Source organism: Oncorhynchus clarkii, chromosome 8 (genome assembly GCF_045791955.1).
Source record: "Oncorhynchus clarkii lewisi isolate Uvic-CL-2024 chromosome 8, UVic_Ocla_1.0, whole genome shotgun sequence".
Taxonomy (NCBI): domain Eukaryota; kingdom Metazoa; phylum Chordata; class Actinopteri; order Salmoniformes; family Salmonidae; genus Oncorhynchus; species Oncorhynchus clarkii.
In genome coordinates, this window is record NC_092154.1 from 8,388,560 (window position 1) to 8,409,218 (window position 20,659).

A 20,659-nucleotide genomic window follows, 5' to 3' on the forward strand; every position below is an offset into this window, starting at 1 on the left:
TCTGATCAAGACAAGGTAGTGTCAATGTTTGGACCAGCTATTGAAAAGAGTTGTGACATTTTATTACTGCTAGTATTTAATGACATTGTTTTAAGCTCATACTAAAAAAAGTGGCAAAATTGTTGAACTTCAAGTTAACCCTGTCTTTTGATGCTTTATCTAAAACATTTTATTGGTCATCTGCTTTTGGAGTTATTTTTTAATTAAATACAAATAACCTTCATATCAAACACTGGGGGGGGGGGGGGGGGGGGGGGGGGATCAAATCAGACTTCATGCTTTAGTGTACAAAAGGTTTTTATTTTCCAAACTATTGTCTCGGCGTTAACCTCGTCACAATAAGTTGTATAAGGGAAATATAAAGCGGAACAGAAACACCACTCCATTTAAACATTCAATACAAACGGGCTCAAATAAAAACAGCACGTACAACGTTTTCACAGGGTGTCTTCTTCACTGAGGATAAAACAGAAATCCCCTAACGGTTACCTTACACCACCCCTACACTGAGGATAAAACATTATTTTACTGCCAATCACAACAAAGGCCCACACACACACACAAAAAAAAGAGATGGTATTCTATCAAAAAATAACAGCATAAAACATAAATCCCCTAACAGTTACCTTACACCACCCCTACACTGAGATGAGAATGGTACGACCCAAAACATTAACCAATCACATTCCTTACCATCATGCAACAGTACTTGAATTCTCAAACAGTTCATGATATCAGAGCTACCAACCAACAGCAGGGGGGGAGAAATCAATCACACATGAGCTTTGAATGACAAAAAAAAACATTCCAAGTAAAATTACTGACCGAAACAAAACCAGTAAAAAACAAAAAAGGTTTAGGGAATAAATGCTCAAAATGAAACCGTCATTGTGTTCAGAGACGGATGCTTTTACTGAGAACACCCATGATGCTGCAGGAGGTCAAAGGTCAGCCATGTCAGAAGGGGGGGGGGGGGGGGGGGGGGGGGCATAAGGAGGAAACAGAGGGGTAAATACAGATTCAGGAGGCCAGTACTGCTAGGTGTTACAGTTCCTGGCCCTGGCCTGTAGTCTTACTAAAACTATGTGTGTGTGTGTGTGTTCATGTTTGTCTTAATGCGAGTGTATTCATGTACTGTGTGCGAGTGTGAGCTCATGTCAAAACGTGTATATTCCTGTTCTCAATACTCAGTGACGGCTGTCTGTGGACGGGGAACGAGAGCCACGAGACCTAGACCTGGAAGGTGACCTGGAAGGTGCACGCTGTGCAGGGGGAGGGGAGTGGGGAGAGGCAGACTTGCTGGGCTTGGAGGGCCGTTTGGAGGAAGTGGAGGAGGTCTCCTTGGCCCTGGGCGGTGGGGAACCGGGGGCGGCTCCTCCTGCACCACCACGGGGGGCAGGGGAGCCGCTGTGGGACCGAGAACGGGAGCGGTTGTAGTCCCTCTTGGGGGAGTGGGACCTGGAACGACGGGGTGTCCTGGAGCGGGACGGGGAACGGTTACGGGAACGGGAACGAGAGGAGCTCTCTGAACGGGAGCGACTCCTGGAACCCCTGGAGAAGAGGAAGGAGAAAAGGATAAACCCACTTCAAGTCACTTTTTGACCACACCCCCTTTTTTTGGATTGGAACAGAACTTTACATACCCAAGTGGTCAGTGTGACTTTTTGGATCTGCATATCAAAACTTTGACAAAGATGCTCAAAGTTGACCCATTTTAAATAGCATGCCTTTAAATCACTGGAAAATAAATCAGTTGAGAAGGATCTTTTAAAAGCTTAAAAAATAAATATATATTTTTTTACTTTAAGGCTTCTCTTCCCCTCTTTAACATGACTCAAGACACGTGAACCTTTCCCCTCCCTCCATATTAGCATGTTGTTGTAGCTTAGACACTGTTGTGCCACCATCAGTCGAGACATGCTCTTCAACACAGGGTGGGGGTGTCGTGTTTCGGCTGATAAAATGTACTAAAATGGAATAGAATTTAAAATTCCAACTTTCAAAATGGCACCACAAAGATGGTTAGAGGTCCAGGGAGAGAGACGGAGAGACGGAGAACATCGAATTGAATAGGAATATCCGTTTTAAAATGATACTGTCAACCCTCTATAGGAAACCTATTGAAATAGCATTTAAGTTGACATTCGACAGCAGGTGAACCGTTGCGGTAGCAAATAGAAGATGATATCAATATAAGATATCAAATGTAAATGGAGAACCAGCTCATTTGCAAAGGTCTGAAGGGATAAGTTCATCCTATTTCTGAGATTGTAATGACACCCATCCTGTCTGTATTCAAGAGCATGTTGTGTTTCGACCGATGGGAGGCACAACACAAAAACATCAAGTGATGTGAAATATGGTCTAATCTACAAAATATACTAATAAAAATAAATAAAAAACGGTTTAAAAATGACCATCTTAAATATGTTTCTTCAAGAAATAATGAAGTCGTTTGAAAACCCTGTCTGTAAACTTTTAAATGATTAAATCAGCCGTTTATCTTTTCCAGTGATGAAGACACAGACGTCTCATGTTATGTAAAATAGGAGCAACTTCATCTCTTGAATGTTTTGGCATTCAGGTCCAACAGTCACTTTCTGACCACTTCAATGAGCAAACGTGTCTGGGAACTATTTAGATTCAATCAACAACAACAAAAGCAGATGGCAAAAGTGATTTAATTCAAATGGATTTACCCGAAATAAAACCAGCTGTTGTCTTATCAGTTCACTGATGCCCTATTCAAATACACTGATAGTACATCCTTCCCTCAGTTCCTTAGAGGAAACATCTAGAAGGGCTTTAGTCTCCAGACCAACTCACCTCTTCTTAGCTGCCTCGATCAGTTTGATTTTCCTTCCATTGATCTCCTTGCCAGACAGCTTCTCAACAGCGTTTTTCAGATCGCTGTAAGAAGCGAACTCGACCACCCTGAAGACCGACACGACAAAAACAAGAGGTCAGTAGGGATATAACTGAGACATTGGTGTAAATGTCCGTTATATGAGGAGGAGTATGGACGTTGGCAACGCGTCTAGGAAGAACAGCCTAGGGGAGCGCACGCCATTCTTACCCTTCGTTGAGCTTGGGGCGGTGGGCATCTGCAAAGGTGACTTCCCCCGCCTGTCTCATGAAATCTTTCAGGTCCTACACAACGACAGGCTAAGTTAGGACCGGACCAGGACAACACGGTCAACATAATGCATCATATTTCCCCAAAGAGAGAAAGATATCATAGAGCAACTACAAAGTAGAGGACGACCGATTAATCAGAATGGCCGATTAATTAGGGCCGATTTTAAGTTTTCATAAAAATCGGAAATGGGTCATTTTGGACGACATTTTTTTAAAATTTAAAACAAATCTTTATTTAACTCGGCAAGTCAGTTAATAACACATTCTTATTTTCAATGACGGCCTAGGAACGGTGGGTTAACTGCCTTGTTCAGGGTCAGAACGACAGATTTGTTACCTTGTCAGCTCAGGGATTCAATCTTGCAACCTTACAGTTAACTAGTCCAACGCTCTAACCACCTGCCTCACGAGGAGCCTGACTGTTACAGGAATGCAGTAAGCCAAGGTAAGTCGCTAGCTAGCATTAAACTTAATCAATCATAATAACTAGTTACTACTACACATGGTTGATGATATTACTAGTTTATCTAGCGTGTCCTGTGTTGCATATAATCGATGTGGTGGCATTCGCAAAAAAGGACTGTTGTCGCTCCAACGTGAACCTAACCATGAACATCAATGCCTTTCTTAAAATCAATACACAAGTATATATTTTTAAACCTGCATATTTAGCTAAAATAAATTCAGGTTAGCAGGCAACATTAACCAGGTGAAATTGTGTCACTTCTCTTGCGTTCATTGCACGCAGAGTCAGTGTATATGCAACAGTTTGGGCCGCCCAATTTGCCAGAATTTTACGTAATTATGACATACCATTGAAGGTTGTGCAACGTAACAGAAATATTTAGACTTATGGATGCCACCCGTTAGATAAAACGGAACGGTTCCGTATTTCACTGAAAGAATAAACGTCTTGTTTTCGAGATGATAAGCAGGCTCATAAGCATTCATTCAAACAAGACTTTAGCGCGTTTTGCCAGCAGCGCTGCTGTTTATGACTTCAAGCCTATCAACTCCCGAGTTTAGGCTGGTGTAACCGATGTGAAATGGATAGCTAGTTAGCGGGGGTGCGCGCTAATAGCGTTTCAAACATCACTCGCTCTGAGACTTGGAGTGGTTGTTCCCCTTGCTCTGCATGGGTAACGATACTTCGAGGGTGGCTGTTGTCGTTGTGTTCCTGGTTCGAGCCCAGGTAGGAGCGAGGAGAGGGACGGAAGCTATACTGTTACACTGGCAATACTAAAGTGCCTATAAGAACATCCAATAGTCAAAGGTTAATGAAATATAAATGGTATAGAGAAATAGTCCTATAATTCCTATAATAACTACAACCTAAAACGTCTTACCTGGGAATATTGAATACTCATGTTAAAAGGAACCACCAGCTTTCATATGGTCTCATGTTCTGAGCAAGGAACTTAAACGTTAGCTTTCTTACATGGCACATATTGCACTTTTACTTTCTTCTCCAACACTGTGTTTTTGCATTATGTAAACCAAATTGAACATGTTTCATTATTTATTTGAGGCTAAATTGATTTTATTGATGTATTATATTAAGTTAAAATAAGTGTTCATTCAGTATTGTTGTAATAGTCATTACAAATCTATATTTTTAAATCTTTATTTAAAAATCGGCCGATCAATCGGTATCGGCTTTTTTGTGTCCTCCAATAAATCGGTATCGGCGTTGAAAAATCATAATCGGTCGACCTCTACTACAAAGGCTAAAATAACTAGAGGGGTCCAAGAACCTTAGAGAACACTGCAAAATGACTGGCTGTCTGGTCCAGCAACACAGAATCATTGTGTTATAAATGTTGTCAGTTCAACGGTTAGGTCTGTCTGTGCGCGAAGTTGTGTGGGTACATTTGACGTCTGTGACCAATCAACTTGACAAAACTAGCTGTTCAGAATACGCCACAGACCTCCTTAAGAATCCCCTTTGTAGCAAATATAAGAGCTTGGCAAAATGGCCAAAAATAAGTATTCAACTGAACGGAGGCTACAAAGTCCTACAAGCTTAAGACCGTTCCTAAGGAAATGTGATGAAAGCCTTTGCCGGAAAAACAAACAGTAGCTTACACAGTCGGATCTTTTTGCTAATAATTGGTCTTTTGACCAATCATATTAGCACTGAAAAATATCTGACCAATCATATTAGCACTGAAAAATATCTGACCAATCATATTAGCACTGAAAAATATCTGACCAATCAGTCGGGGGGGGGGGGGGGGGGGGGGGTAAAAAAAAAACAGAACGGCGAGCGTGCATAAAGATGGCAGAATTCAGATAGGATGGCATTGTTTTAGCACTGTCTTTAAACCACAGCATGGTTCAACGTGCCAATAAATCAATGCAATCTTTTGTTCTTTAATTAACAGCACCCTGGAGCTAGTTAGGATCATGTACAATGTTCAGATAATTTTTTTTTTTTAAACAATTTTTTATTTATTTATTACCGAGAGTGATGTAAAAAAATACTGACAACTTAGCGAAACAAAGAATTTGTGGTAGGTGCGTGTGAACCATCATCTTTGTGCACCTCCACTAGAGAGAAATAGTAACGGCATCTTCTTGAAGGCACCAACTACGCCACGGTTCGTTGGACAATGCCTACGGGGAAATTAACTGCGTTTCTGTATGACTTTGGATAAACGGAACATTCATTTATGTCAAATCAAAAGGCCTCATTAAAAATAAAACAGGTAACGTTAACTGACTGCTAATTATCTCCGAAGAAAACGTACAAGAGCTCTCAAACTTGTGTTGACCTGAAGTCGGCATTCATTCCAAAACCCCTATTCTCTCCCCCGTAGGGACGATTCTACCGCGACAATCTTCATCAGCATCACTGAATTCGGAAGGACCTAATATCAATAAGCATAAAGGCTTCAGAAAAAAAGTAACGTTAACTGACTATCGTATCGTCGAACATGAGGTAATGCATTCTGTTTTTTTTGTAAGAACTTTGCTCCATTGGGTAGCCTGTGTAAACACAGCCTACGTGATCTGCAATTGGATCTGTAAAAAAAAGGAAGAGGAAGCCAGCGTAAAATATTTCAAGTTGAACCGAACATTGATTTTGGATGATTTTTTGCATTGTCTCAAAATTATTGGACCCCGCTGTCTTTAAAAACAACTACACAGAATAGTCATCAATATAAAAAGTCTGCATGACCAGCAGAGGTGTTTGTGTTGATGAACCCCAAGAGCCCTGTCGTCTCTGGCTAGACAGGAGCTCCCTAACACCCGGGACGGGAACCCCATCTAGGGCTCAGCACCCCCCCTCAGTCTCAGTACAGAGAGTCAACAGGGAGGAAGAGAGGAAACTAATACCTGATATCGACCCCTTTGGAGCAGGCCGTAGCAGGCTCTCCTAGTCCACCATACCATAACCACCTTGATCGCACCTTGTGATCCAACCTTGACCTCTCGTGACCTCGCTCAGCAGATTTTATCCACTTCTGGGCACCTCTCGCGATGTGCGGACGGAACCACAGCACATGGGGAGGGGAGGGGATTGGGGGGGGAGAAATGGATCGATCGAAGCCTCTCAAATTAACGAACCACCATGGACCAGACCAAAACACCGCCACCATCATCATGAACACCATCATCGAATCTCCTCTTTCTGCCTCTCTGTTTGTGATTTGTGTCAGCACGGCGCTCCGGCCATCGAGGCCCCCACCAGGGGGACAGCGAGTGTGAGCGAAGGGGCAGCCAGCGCTTCTAGAGCAGAGCGAGTAGTGGAACCCGGGGCTGGGACCTGACCCCCCGACCAAGCGAGGGAGCACTCTCTCATACGACCAGCAGGAGGAGAGGAACCAACTAGGAGCGGGCCGACAGGCACGCTGGCTGGCACGACATGGCTCAACCCAGAGAGAGGGACCCTGATTGGGTTAACTCCACCATAAGAAGCGCTCTCTTCCATACGACACAACAGTCAGGCTGGTAAATAAAGGGGTGAAGAATTGGTTAAAATTAAAAAACAGACAAATGTTTTTTTTTCTCCCTCTTGTATCTAATCAACTGCATTCTTTAGCTGCAGCAAATAGCTATGGCTAGCCATTTCTCCACCGGAAGCTCTCAGGAAAGGGCTGGATATGTACTGAGAGCTCTTGATAGGTTATTAAATACTGTGCAAGGAGCCATTTGGGCCAATCACAACACATTTAGTGCTGTCGATTTGCATATTTATTTGCTCTCAGCCCATGGAATATTACCACATATACTAAAATAAACGTAGGCAAAAAAAAACAAAAGAAAAGAGTATGAGTCTTGTATTAGTCTTTACCTGGACTGCACCAGGAAGTTGCCTTGAGATCATTACTAGTGAAGATTTCAGGTATAAAGCTGAGCGTTCTCTCCGTCTGATCAGTCAGAGCCTGGAGTTACTAACAGGCAGGTAGAGACATACCCAGGTAAGGAACTCACCTGCCAGCTGACACGAGATGACAGGTTCTCCACGATGAGACGGTTCTCCGTACGCATCGGAGGAGGGTTCCTACTGCGATGAGGGGGGGGGAGACAAAGAACAGTGTGAGAACCTTGCAGATTATCTATCTAGAACCGTGGTTCCCTTACAGTGGGTGAGAACACGTTGGTGGGTCATGGTTGTAGTTCCTTCGTCCTAGCCAGAGCCGGGATTTGGTCCCGACTAGTAGCCTAATACTTTATTTCTGTTTGCTGTGGTGGGAGAGAGAACCTCAGTACTGATTTAGGATCAGTTTTCCCCCTGTCCATTTGTTATAATCTAACATGCGTATCAGATCCTAGAACACCCCCCCAACTATACTTTGTGTCTACAGGACCATGACTGAACTATTTTAGTCAAAGGGGATGAGAGCAGTCTCAGCCCACACAGAGCTGCTGATAGCTTGCTGGTCTCCTAGATTAGGTTGGATTTAAACAACATAACCACAAGTGTGTGGACAACTGCTCGTCGAACATCTCGTTCCAAAACCAAGGGCCTTTGCTGCTATAACAGCCTCCACTCTTCTGGGAAGGCTTTCCACTAGATGTTGGAACATTGCTGCTATAACAGCCTCCACTCTTCTGGGAAGGCTTTCCACTAGATGTTGGAATATTGCTGCTATAACAGCCTCCACTCTTCTGGGAAGGCTTTCCACTAGATGTTGGAACATTGCTGCTATAACAGCCTCCACTCTTCTGGGAAGGCTTTCCACTAGATGTTGGAACATTGCTGCTATAACAGCCTCCACTCTTCTGGGAGGGCTTTCCACTAGATGTTGGAACATTGCTGCTATAACAGCCTGCACTCTTCTGGGAAGGCTTCCCACTAGATGCTGGAACATTGCTGCTATAACAGCCTCCACTCTTCTGGGAAGGCTTTCTACTAGATGTTGGAACATTGCTGCTATAACAGCCTCCACTCTTCTGGGAAGGCTTTCTACTAGATGTTGGAACATTGCTGCTATAACAGCCTACACTCTTCTGGGAAGGCTTTCCACTAGATGTTGGAACATTGCTGTGGGGACTTGCTTCCATTCAGCCACAAGATAATTAGTGAGGTCGAACACTGATGTTGGGTGATTAGGCCTTATGCCAATTCATCCCAGGTCAGGGCTCTGTGCAGCCCAGTCAAGTTCTTCCACACCGATGTCAACAAACCATTTCATGCTTTCATGCTGAAACAGGAAAGGGCCTTCCCCAAACTGTTGCCACAAAGTTGGAAGCACAGAATCATCTAGAATGTCATTGTATGCTGTAGTGTTAAGATTTCCCTTCACTGGAACAAAGAGGCCGAGCCCGAACCATGAAAAACAGTCCCAGGCCATTATTCCTCCTCCACCAAACTTTAGTTGTCATTATGCATTGGGGTAGGTAGCGTTCTCCTGGCATCCGCCAACCCCAGATTTGTCCGTTGGACTGCCAGATGGTAAAGTGTGATTCATCACTCCAGAAAACATGTTTCCACTGATCCAGAGTCCCAATGGCGGCGAGCTTTACACCACTCCAGCCGACGCTTGGCATTGCGCATGGTGATCTTATGCTTGTGTGCGGCTGCTCGGACATGGAAACACATTTCACGAAGCTGCCGACAAAACGTTATTGTGCCGACGTTGCTTCCAGGGGCAGTTTGGAACTCGGTAGTGGGTGTTGCAACCAAGGACAGATTTTTTAAAAATTATTTTATTTTTATTTTACAAGTGCCCACTCTGACCTTGTGTGGCTTACCACTTCACGGCTGAGCCGTTGTTGCTCCAGAAGTTCCAACTTTACAATAACAGCACTTACAGTTGACCGGGGGCAACTCCAGCAGGGCAGAAATTTGACAAACTGAATTGTTGGAAAAGTGGAATCCTATGACAGTGTCACATTGACAGTCACAGAGCTCTTCAGTACGGCCATTCTACAGCCAATGTTTGTTCTCGGGAGATTACATGGCCGTGTGCTCCATTTTATACACCGGTCAGTATTGGGTGTGGCTGAACTCAACGAATCCACCAATTTGAAGGGGTGTCCACATACTTTTGAACACACAGTTTATATTCATAGCAATTTTTCAAAAAAAGGTGCTTCATATTGACAGAAAGTGGAACAAACTGTCCTTTGAACTTACTCTGCCGGTTGTCCACTTGGTTGGTTTGTCCTTATGGAAATTTGAGACAAAATATTCACAGGAAAGTATTATTAAACAAGACCTTAAAAATGCTGGTACTGAGAAGTCTATACCCTGGCATGTGCATGCACGCAATTACATTGTGCGCGTGCCTCAGGTGATGAACAAACTGCGAAAGCCACGTACAGACACCAGTGTTTTAAAGTTGGTTTAATAACACCTCGATGTGTGTATTTTTGTCTCAACTGTCCACAATGTAAAAAGGGACTTCAGGAGCCTATATGTTGTTAGCGACGAGTGTGGAAAGTCCCCACTGGAAATAGTAGGAGGCTAGCTAATAGTATGAATGTCCATATTACCTCCGACTATCCTGGGAGCCACGGCCGTAGCGATCTGGGAAACGGCCACCACCCCCTCCTCCTCCTCCCCCTCCACCACCACCACCTCCTCCTCCGCCGCCTCTGTCCCCACCGCGTCCTCGGCCACCACGCAGGCGCACTCGGGCATGCTCAATGGTTACCCTAAGAGAGAGAATGGAGAGGTGAGGGGGGGGAGAAGGGGGGCTATGGAAGGATGTTCTAACTAATGGAGAGGTGAGGGGGGGAGAAGGGGGGCTATGGAAGGATGCTCTAACTACCACAGAGCCTTAATTGATATGTGGGCACTGTGAGCCAACGTGGTTGTGATGTGTAAATGTCCACCGTGAACAGAGCCGCAGTCACTTTACCTCTCGTTGCAGAGCTCCTTGCCGTCCAGCTCATAAACGGCATCCTCAGCATCCCTGGGATCATCAAACTCCTGGACAACAACATAGAACAGTCAGAACCCTATCCATTCTAGAACATTCAGACCCACTATCCATTCTAGAACATTCAGACCACTATCCATTCTAGAACATTCAGCTAGCTAACACAGCAATGACTTAGCGGAGTTGCTAATTGAGGGCTTAGCTAAGCGTGTCAGGGAGTAGATTTAAATGCACACTAACAATTTTATATATTGAAAAAACATTTTTGCAGATGGCCGAGTACGGCATTAGTAACGTAAACACCTTACTCTGCTAAACTTCATATTAATGCCATTTGATGTTTTAATGGACAAAATGTGCTTTTCTTTAAAAAACAAGGACATTTCTAAGTGACCCCAAACTTTATATAAGCACACACTACCGTTCAAAGTGTGGGGTAACTGAGAAATGCCCTCGTTTTTGAAAGAAAAGGACATTTTGTCCATTAAAATAACAAATTGATCAGAAATACAGTGTAGACATTGTTAATGTTGTAAATGACTATTGTAGCTGGAAATAGCAGATTTTTTTATGCAATATCTACATAGGCGTACAGAGGCCCATTATCAGCAACCATCACTCCTGTGTTCCAATGGCACGTTGTGTTAGCTCAACCAAGTTTATTATTTTAAAAGGCTATTTGATCATTAGAAACCCCTTTTGCAATTATGTTAGCACAGCTGAAAACTGTTGTTCTGATTAAAGAAGCAAAAAAAATGTCCTTTAGTTGATTTTCCAAAAAAAATTCATGATTGTGTCCAAGTTCAAGGGGGCAGAATACTTTCGCAAGGCACTGTATGAACGCCCCTACAGGCCTGAACTCAGAATCAAATAGGCATCACAAAAATAACATGGTCGCTGTGGTAGAAAGTTTATTTTGAGTGCCGATGTTCGATTACAGGCTCAAAATGGCCAGAAACAAAGAACTTTCTTCTGAAACTCATCAGTCTATTCTTGTTCTGAGGAATTATGGCTATTTCATGCAAGAAATTGCCACGAAACGGAAAATCTCGGACAATGCTGAAACCAGAATAGAAAGAGGGAGGCCCCGGTGCACAACTGAGCAAGAGGACAAGTACATCAGAAGGTCTAGTTTGAGAAACAGACACCTCACAAGTCCTCAACTGGCAGCTTCATTAAATAGTACTCACAAAACACCAGTCTCAACGTCAACAGTGAAGAGGCGACTCCGGGATGCTGGCCTTCTAGGCAGAGTTCCTCTGTCCAGTGTCTGTTCTTTTGACCATCTTATATCTTTTCTTTTTATTGGCCATTCTGAGATATGGCTTTTTCTTTGCAACTCTGCCTAGGAAGATTAGCATCCCGGAGTCGCCTCTCCACTGTCGAGACCTGTGTTTTGCGGGTACTATTTAAATGAAGCTGCCAGTCTAGTTTATCCCCTGAAAGTGAACTTGTTAACTAGCCACATTGACACGACCCGTTATTAGTTAGCACATGCACCTGCCCAATGTAGCCTGTGTACACAGGAAGATGTAGTCTGGAGAATATGAGCCATTTTGGTCTGTTTAGGAAGACAATCTAAATTGTTTCCTTGTTTATTCACGAGTTGCATGTTTCGTCACAATATTATTTTTTTATTTTTTTTTGTTTTGGACCAATGCGTTCTACTCACTGCATCTCTAATAAGAGCGGATGAAAATTCAAATCAAAAGTGCATCATCGATGAGCGCCGATGAAGATTATCTGAAGGGGCGTAGAAACACCATGCCATTCATAAAGGAAGCAAATCATTAGTAGAAAAAACCCTTTATCATCATTCTGAAGTCGCCAGACTACATTTTTTATTTTATTTTTTTACCTTTAAAAAGTCAGTCAGTCAGCAAGTCAGTTAAGAACAAATTCTTATTTTCAATGACGGCCTAGTGGGTTAACTGCCTGTTCAGGGGCAGAACGACAGATTTGACACCTTGTCAGCTCGGGGGTTTGAACTTGCAACCTTCCGGTTACTAGCCCAACGCTCTAACCACTAGGCTACCCTGCCGCCCCACTGCCGATTGACTTCAGATGCAGTATAACGTTAGCGTCGCTAGCTATTTTTGAACAACATTGGCATCTGCCTATGCTGGCAAAGTTGTTTCCTACAAAAAAAACAACCTTTGACTTAACTTAAGCCATGTCATCGTATTTCCAGGCACTATATTGTAATTTTGACTAAACCGTCACCAGCCTCCGCCCAGAATGACCGGGCACCACTACTGCGCCGGCAATAGAGGGCGGCTTGAAAACTTTCATAACATCGGCCCGACGCGACCGGGTTTAGGAGGAGCAACCTATGAATGTGTTGGCCAGGAAATCAACATTCTATTCTGATGTCTCACCAATATTTCCTATGCATTTTTGATACAATCAGCCAAAGGTGCGAGTGCATACTGGGTAGCGAGCCAATTCGCTGCGATCCATCAATCAATCAACGTAGCCTATCATTTCTGTCAGCAGCAATCGTGATTAAACGCAATTTCACATCACTCGTATCCAATAAATGGTGGCCAATATTGAGAGAAATTGTGAAGCTACCCTCGCTAATTTAAAGCCATAAAAAGCAGGCAGTGACCCGCGGTGGAACTCTGATAGAGCTAAACGTGCGCAATTTATTTGCATGGAATCAAAAGTAGTAGTCTAGTAGATCTGACTGTGATCTTTAAGAGGTGACGATATTAAAAGCAAATATTTAACATTGAAAAACAGCACACTTGTCAATGGTTTCAGCAGGCAAATCAAACACCGCATCTTATTGTGACCAGCTTTTTCTTATTTAACTGACTTTCCTAGTTAAATAAAAAGGTGAAGAACAAGTTCTTATTTACAATGATGGCCTGCCGGGGAACAGTGGGTTAACTGCCTTGTTCCAGGGGCAAAATGACAGAGTTTTACCTCGTCAGCTCGGGGATTCGATCCAGCAACCTTCCGGTTACCGTCCCAACGCTCTAACCACTAGACTATTCATCTTCTAAATAGTTCAGATACAAACTCTGGGCATGTTCGTAAATACACTGTGGCTAACTACTTCGATTTCAGATCACTCACATCTGAGTGTGCTTAGGGCATATGGGCCGGGTGAGGTTCTCTCTCATTTGTGTCTGGAAGTAGCTAGCAAGCCAGCCAACTTTAGCCAGATAGCTTGGGTGCTTGACTGCCGTTCACAACGCTAGGATCAACCCTACTCCCTACTACTACAGCAGATTTAGTATTTTGAAAACACTCTGAACTTACTAAAGACCCAGACCACAATTGAAGGCAATTCACTCTGGAGGGCACTTGTAAATTCAGAACTTTGTCAGATTGTCCTTTTGCAAATTCAGGGCGCTTTGCTCTCGGATCGCACACTGGACGCCGTGGCCGAGGAGTATGGTTGATCCAAGGGTTCTGACCTAACAACAGTTGTCAAGCACCCAAGCTAACTGGCTAAAATTAGCTCGCTTGCTAACTACTTCCAGACACAAATGAGAGAACACCTCAACTCTGACCATTTTACTCCCCCTAGCTGAGCTGGTTAGGCTGTTTTGGGGATATAAACAAGGAATTTATCCAACAAAAAAGGACCATTTGTGATGTTTCTGGGACATATTGGAGTGCCAACTGAAGATCTTCAAAGGTAAGGCATGAATTATATAGTTCCGTGTCGCACCTGCGTGGTTGAAATATTTTAATGTGTTTGTATGATGGGACGCGGTCCTCGGATAATCGCATGGTTTGCTTTCCGACGGCTGGATTAAGAAGTTAAGTTTCTCGAAATCAGAGTAGATAGTGAATATATGAACGCCCCTATAGGCCTGCACTCAGAATCAAATAGTCATCACAAAAATAACACGGTCGCTGTGGTAGAAAGTTTATTTTGAGTGCCGATGTTCTGCATATAAATCAGATCCATCCGATTTCAGATGTGTCCATGTAACTAGGATTGTTAGGGAAATCGTTCTTGCAATGTATGCAAACGTTTTTTTTTAAATGAACTATTAATTAAATATAAAGTCGTGTGCAATTTGTGTGTATACTGACCACAAAACCAAAGCCCCTCTTGAGGTCGATGTCTCGGATGCGACCGTATCCTTTAAAGAATCTCTCCACGTCCTTCTCTCTGGCGGACGGGTTCAACCGGCCCACAAATATGCGGCATCCACTCATTCTGGCTGTAGGATGTGTATCTGATAGCAAAACAGTAAAAGAAAAAGAAAACGAGCTATGATGACAAATATTTTTTTGATGAAAACGACTTATGATGACACTATATTGAAGGAATGTTGTTAAAACGTCGTGTCAGGTGGCCCAGTCACCAGAAATACTTTTAATGCGCACACCCACATCATTTATTAGCCAACAGCATTTTTTTTGTTGCTAACGTTAGCTAGAATACCATCCTTTACAAAGTGCAGAATGTAAACAGAAGTTCAATACATTATCAAAATAAATATAATAAACCGTGCAATCATGTATACTCATGCCGGAGAGGTTTCAAAAGCGAGTATTTATCGTTACCTTAACTGCGACAGTCATCGTGCATTTCTATTTTGGTGGGGGGCCTTGTGATTGCGTGATCGCAAGATAAACACCACAAAGATAACACTAACAAGCTTGTTAACCACATTGTTTCCGATTAGCAATACTTGTGCATCAACATTAGTTACATCCATTTTAATTGTGAAAATCTTCATTTTTAACATACCTTTCTGTGTTTTTCTTCTGCTGGGGGGGAGATTGACTTGCTGCCTCTTGAAAACACAGCGGAAAAAGACACGCACACAAAATGGAGTCGTCTTTTCAATGACACGGTGCGGTAGTACCACAGAACAACCAGATATTTCACTGGATGTATAAATGTGAAGCATCTGGTTTGCGATTCCATTCACTACCAAATATGGTAGGGAGAGGAAGCCCACTGGCGGGCAGGGGGAGGAGATGGATTTTGGCCGATATTATGCAAATCTTCTCATCAATTAAATATATATATATATATATTCACTCTGGAGGGCAGTTTATCTCAATACAGTTTTCTGTTATGAACAGAACGGACTAAGTTTTGTTGAATTCAAACTTTTGCAAATTGAGTTATTGCACACGGGCAGTTCACAGAGTAGGCGTTCCCTATGGGAAATATGCAGATGTAACTACAACGCGCCAATAGGATCTCACTACCTTGTGCTTGGCTCTGCCCACCTTACTTTCTCTGCCCACTATGCCTCATTTGTTCGCATTGGAAACGGTAAGCTGTGGTCTGTCTTGGTTTAGTTATAAAAAATCTTTGGTAGTACTTTATCTAGCCGCTAGGTATCCCCTAGTCAGTCACAAGGTTCAAAATCTACGTAAAACAACGGTTGGTGGCACTCGTCACTCATAGTAGTAGGAGGACCCAATATAAAATGGCATGGCGCTTTATGTCCTAGAGTTGATGTACTGCTGATATGCTGCTGTTGTGTTTACAGTTAGTAAGATGAACGGCTAGCCAGTATCATGATACTGTGGCTGATGTTACGACACAATCTGCCCTCCAATGAGGTGTGGTTGTCCAGGAGTGTCCTTGAGGAGGAGGTCACAGTGGGTAGGCCTTAAAAAGCATCCGTTCTCTACAGGCCTTTCGTCCATGTTTGCTATGGGTCTATCCATCTTTTAGCCTGCTTTACTTACTTCACATCAATCTTTGGGCCGCTGAATAAAAACACTAAACACAGATCAATTCGGGGTGTTCTTAAAATGTGTTTTCTGTTCTGCTTTCTTACAACGTAAAACAGGGAGGTTACAGAAGGTCTAGGTCCTCGTTAAAACAGGGAGGTTACAGAAGATCTAGGTCCTCTTTAAAACATGGAGGTTACAGAAGGTCTAGGTCCTCTTTAAAACATGGAGGTTACAGAAGGTCTAGGTCCTCTTTAAAACAGGGAGGTTACAGAAGGTCTAGGTCCTCTTTAAAACATGGAGGTTACAGAAGGTCTATGTCCTCGTTAAAACAGGGAGGTTACAGAAGGTCTAGGTCCTCTTTAAAATATGGAGGTTACAGAAGGTCTAGGTCCTCGTTAAAACAGGGAGGTTACAGAAGGTCTAGGTCCTCTTTAAAACATGGAGGTTACAGAAGGTCTAGGTCCTCGTTAAAACAGGGAGGATACAGAAGGTCTAGGTCCTCTTTAAAACAGGGAGGTCCAACCTTCCGGTTGCATTTAATGAATCACAGGTTTGATTGTTTTTTTTAATGGAATCATGGGCCGAATAAAGTGGGTCAATATAAAACAATCAATGATCATGGCTTGTATAAAAGGTTAACCACAGGGTTAATCTACTTTATGTTTCCGAAACCCTTTTGAGTAAAGAAATGCCAATGTTCGCCTGAAACGATCCGGGTGAATCAAACACAAAACCAAGGTGAGTGGAATCCTGGACCAGCTGGATTTGTAGTGTAATACCCCCGGTCTATGCATTCTTTTCCAGTATAGAAATGTCAAAATGGGGCGCCTCCCAAATTGCCCTTGATTCTCTATAGTGCACTACTTTTGACCAGGATCCATAGGGTTCTAGTCTATAGTAGTACCACTATATAGGGAATAGTGTTCTGGTCTATAGTAGTACCACTATATAGGGAATAGTGTTCTGGTCTATAGTAATACCACTATATAGGGAATAGGGCTCTGGTCTATAGTAGTACCACTATATAGGGAATAGGGCTCTGGTCTATAGTAGTACCACTATATAGGGAATAGGACTCTGGTCTATAGTAGTACCACTTTATAGGGAATAGGACTCTGGTCTATAGTAGTACCACTATATAGGGAATAGGACTCTGGTCTATAGTAGTACCACTATATAGGGAATAGGACTCTGGTCTATAGTAGTACCACTATATAGGGAATAGGACTCTGGTCTATAGTAGTACCACTATATAGGGAATAGGGCTCTGGTCTATAGTAGTGCACTATATAGGGAATAGGGCTCTGGTCTATAGTAGTACCACTATATAGTGAATAGGGCTCTGGTCTATAGTAGTACCACTATATAAGGAATAGGCCTCTGGTCTATAGTAGTACCACTATATAGGGAATAGGGCTCTGGTCTATAGTAGTACCACTATATAGGGAATAGGGCTCTGGTCTAAAGTAGTACCACTATATAGGGAATAGGGCTCTGGTCTATAGTAGTACCACTATATAGGGAATAGGGCTCTGGTCTATAGTAGTACCACTATATAGGGAATAGGGCTCTGGTCTATAGTAGTACCACTATATAGGGAATAGGGCCCTGGTCTATAGTAGTACCACTATATAGGGATTAATTAGGGAGCTATTTTTGAAAAAAAGACAATATGATCTTCAATGTAAAAACACATCACATCTCACACGTTTTCAAAAAAAGCTTTAATTAGAAATAGTTACATACACACGGTAGAATTAAATTAAACTTTATACAAATATTAAAATACGATCTTCACAACCCTCTGCAATGTACAGAGGAGAAAAAGAACACATGAAAGCATTGAAATGCAGAATCAAAGAGAAATGAGGAAACAACCACTGTACAACGGTGGTCTGGACGCAAAACCAAAAAACTCCCTTAACACGCAATATTTAACATGTCTGAGAGACATTAAAGAAAGAAAGAAAGAAAGGTGATTTGTTTCATGTGCTTAGGCTTTTGAAAAAATCACAGTTGCTGAAGAAGCCTTGGGGTGGACAGAGAGAAGAGAAGGATGGACTTTCTTTAGTCAAGTCCCAAAACAAAAAATAAAACACAAGACAGTGACTAGAAAATATGTCTCCTCTCCAATGTAAGGCCATTGGGAAACACAGACGCTTCAATGTCATAGCAGGTAAAGATGGAAACTCACGATACAAGTAGAAACAACATCAAAGTAATAAAATGTACCAGGTCTAAGGCAACGTTCTCTGTCTGCGTTTATGAAGACAATGACAGGTGGAAAGACAAATAAAATAAACAAAACATAAAAATAAAAATGTAAGTGAAAAAACTTTTTCAAAAAGCCAGCCTAGACTCAGACCGTGTCTCCTTAATGAGCTAGGATGATTACCTCAACTCAACGTATACGAGTGGGTTTTTATCATCAAAAGGTCAATTAAAACTAAGATGATTACCTCAACTCAACGTATACGAGTGGGTTTTTATCATCAAAAGGTCAATTAAAACTAGGATGATTACCTCAACTCAACGTATATGAGTGGGTTTTATCATCAAAAGGTCAATTAAAACTAGGATGATTACCTCAACTCAACATATATGAGTGGGTTTTTATCATCAAAAGGTCAATTAAAACTAGGATGATTACCTCAACTCAACGTATATGAGTGGGTTTTTATCATCAAAAGGTCAATTAAAACTAGGATGATTACCTCAACTCAACATATATGAGTGGGTTTTTATCATCAAAAGGTCAATTAAAACTAGGATGATTACCTCAACTCAACGTATACGAGTGGGTTTTTATCATCAAAAGGTCAATTAAAACTAGGATGATTACCTCAACTCAACGTATACGAGTGGGTTTTTATCATCAAAAGGTCAATTAAAACTGCTCACTTAAATTTGAACTGGACATTTACAACAAAAGATAACTGTCGTTTCCTGCAACCAGTTGCAGTTGTGTCAACGCTCTGGGTTTTGAGCAAGGTTTTCCAGTTTAAGTGGCAGATCTACAAGGTTATTCTGAAGCAACTCTGCAGAAAATGGAGGCCATTTTAGTCCTTGAACATTTAAATATACATGATGTACTGTATTCTTACAGTAATGACTGTTTGTTCTTCTGACCGTTGTATGTAGCAGGAAAAGAGGGAAGCCATTTTGAACTAGGGTAGCTGAGTGAAGCCATTTCGAACTAAGAGCGGGGAATCCTGGGTAATATTTCTGGTGTACCCATTCTATGGACATCTCTCTCGCCTAAACTAACGTACACAGAGGCAAAGATAGACACACACACAAACACTTTCTCGCTCTCTCTCACACACGCATACACACATTTAGCACATCAGGACCAAGTGACAGACACCTCGAGTGAACCCAACTTTACAGCCACACAATATAAATAGATTGGAAAAAGAAATGTGTGACCTAATGTCCAGTCACCAAACAAACATGTTTTCATTGTGTAAAAACAACAACAAGGCCTTAGTTAATTTAACAATATAGTGCAGCCCTCTTCATTCATGAAACAGTCGTGTGCTGTTCAATATCACAGCCAGGTGTCAAAAATATACTGATGCCTCCCAAACAAAACCCCCCAGATAGTCACACCAACAGGGAGCAGATGGGCTCCCCTGTTGATGTGACTAACAGCACAGATATCGGTTGTTGTGACGAAAAGGCAAGCGTGTCATTAATCTTATTTTTATCATGATAGAGTGATAGTGTCTGTCTGTAGCCCTGCGGGTGCTTGGTCTGGTGATGTGCTCCCTCCCTCCATCCATCCTACCATGATAGAGTGATAGTCTGTCTGTAGCCCTGCAGGTGCTTGGTCTGGTGATGTGCTTCTTCCCTCCATCCATCCTACCATGATAGAGTGATAGTCTGTCTGTAGCCCTGCAGGTGCTTGGTCTGGTGATGTGCTCCCTCCCTCCCTCCCTCCATCCTACGTGCATCGTCTTCTGACAGACTGCGTCACTCCTGGTCCCCTCAGACGAAAGTGGCGCTGGCTGACCCAAGAAGACACCAGAGAGTGACAGCAGAGAAAGGAAGAGGGGCTTCATACAGAGTGGACAGACAGGGCCCCCGGCCCCCCCCCAGGACGTCGTCGATACATCACCAGAGAGAACGCCGGCGAACCAGGCCAAGGCCCAAACCAAACCAAGATAGTCCTCACTGAAGAGAGATGCTCCTTATCCCCATTAGAGTAGGGAGATGCACAAGTCTGTATCCACAGTAATCTTCATCATCATCTTCATCATCAGCAGCGATAAAAACATTATTATGTTAGCTACTAGCCTTGTGGTTTGAGATAAAGCGTTTGGAAGTCTCCTGACCCCTCCTGTCTCAGCCTCCAGTATTTATGCTGCAGTAGTTTATGTGTCGGGGGGCTAGGGTCAGTTTGTTATATCTGGAGTACTTCTCCTGTCCTATTCGGTGTCCTGTGTGAATCTAAGTGTGCGTTCTCTAATTCTCTCCTCTCTTTCTCTCTCTCGGAGGACCTGAGCCCTAGGACCATG

The 20,659-nt window shown here is 42.8% G+C and overlaps 1 protein-coding gene across 4 annotated transcripts; it reads right to left on the minus strand.

Moving 5' to 3' along the window:
- Nucleotides 1–279: 279 nt before the first annotated feature.
- Nucleotides 280–15,302, minus strand: LOC139414909 (serine/arginine-rich splicing factor 5-like). Of its 4 annotated transcripts, none has more exons than XM_071162523.1 (9): nucleotides 15,193–15,294; nucleotides 14,529–14,674; nucleotides 10,452–10,522; nucleotides 10,084–10,245; nucleotides 9,725–9,754; nucleotides 7,576–7,645; nucleotides 3,077–3,150; nucleotides 2,827–2,934; nucleotides 280–1,551 (listed from the first exon to the last, which is right to left on the minus strand). In XM_071162523.1, the coding sequence occupies exons 2-9, from the start codon at nucleotides 14,652–14,654 to the stop codon at nucleotides 1,188–1,190; spliced, it is 1,005 nt and encodes a 334-aa protein (XP_071018624.1). In that variant the 5' UTR covers nucleotides 14,655–14,674; nucleotides 15,193–15,294; the 3' UTR covers nucleotides 280–1,187. The 4 variants fall into 4 exon arrangements, with proteins under 4 accessions (XP_071018624.1, XP_071018627.1, XP_071018625.1 ...); XM_071162526.1 differs by having other exon boundaries at nucleotides 7,576–7,648; nucleotides 15,193–15,270; XM_071162524.1 differs by lacking the exon at nucleotides 9,725–9,754 and having other exon boundaries at nucleotides 7,576–7,648; nucleotides 15,193–15,302.
- Between the last annotated feature and the right edge of the window lie 5,357 nt (nucleotides 15,303–20,659).

Coding starts and splice junctions, on each gene's coding strand:
- LOC139414909 (XM_071162526.1), bottom strand. CDS start 14,654: ATGAGTGGATGCCGCATATTTGTGGGCCGGTTGAACCCGTCCGCCAGA. Junction 10,523..14,528: donor AGAGGGGCTTTGGTTTTGTG/GTCAGTATACAC, acceptor GTTGTTGTCCAG/GAGTTTGATGATCCCAGGGA. Junction 7,649..9,724: donor CCAAGTGGACAACCGGCAGA/GTAAGTTCAAAG, acceptor CCCTCATCGCAG/TAGGAACCCTCCTCCGATGC.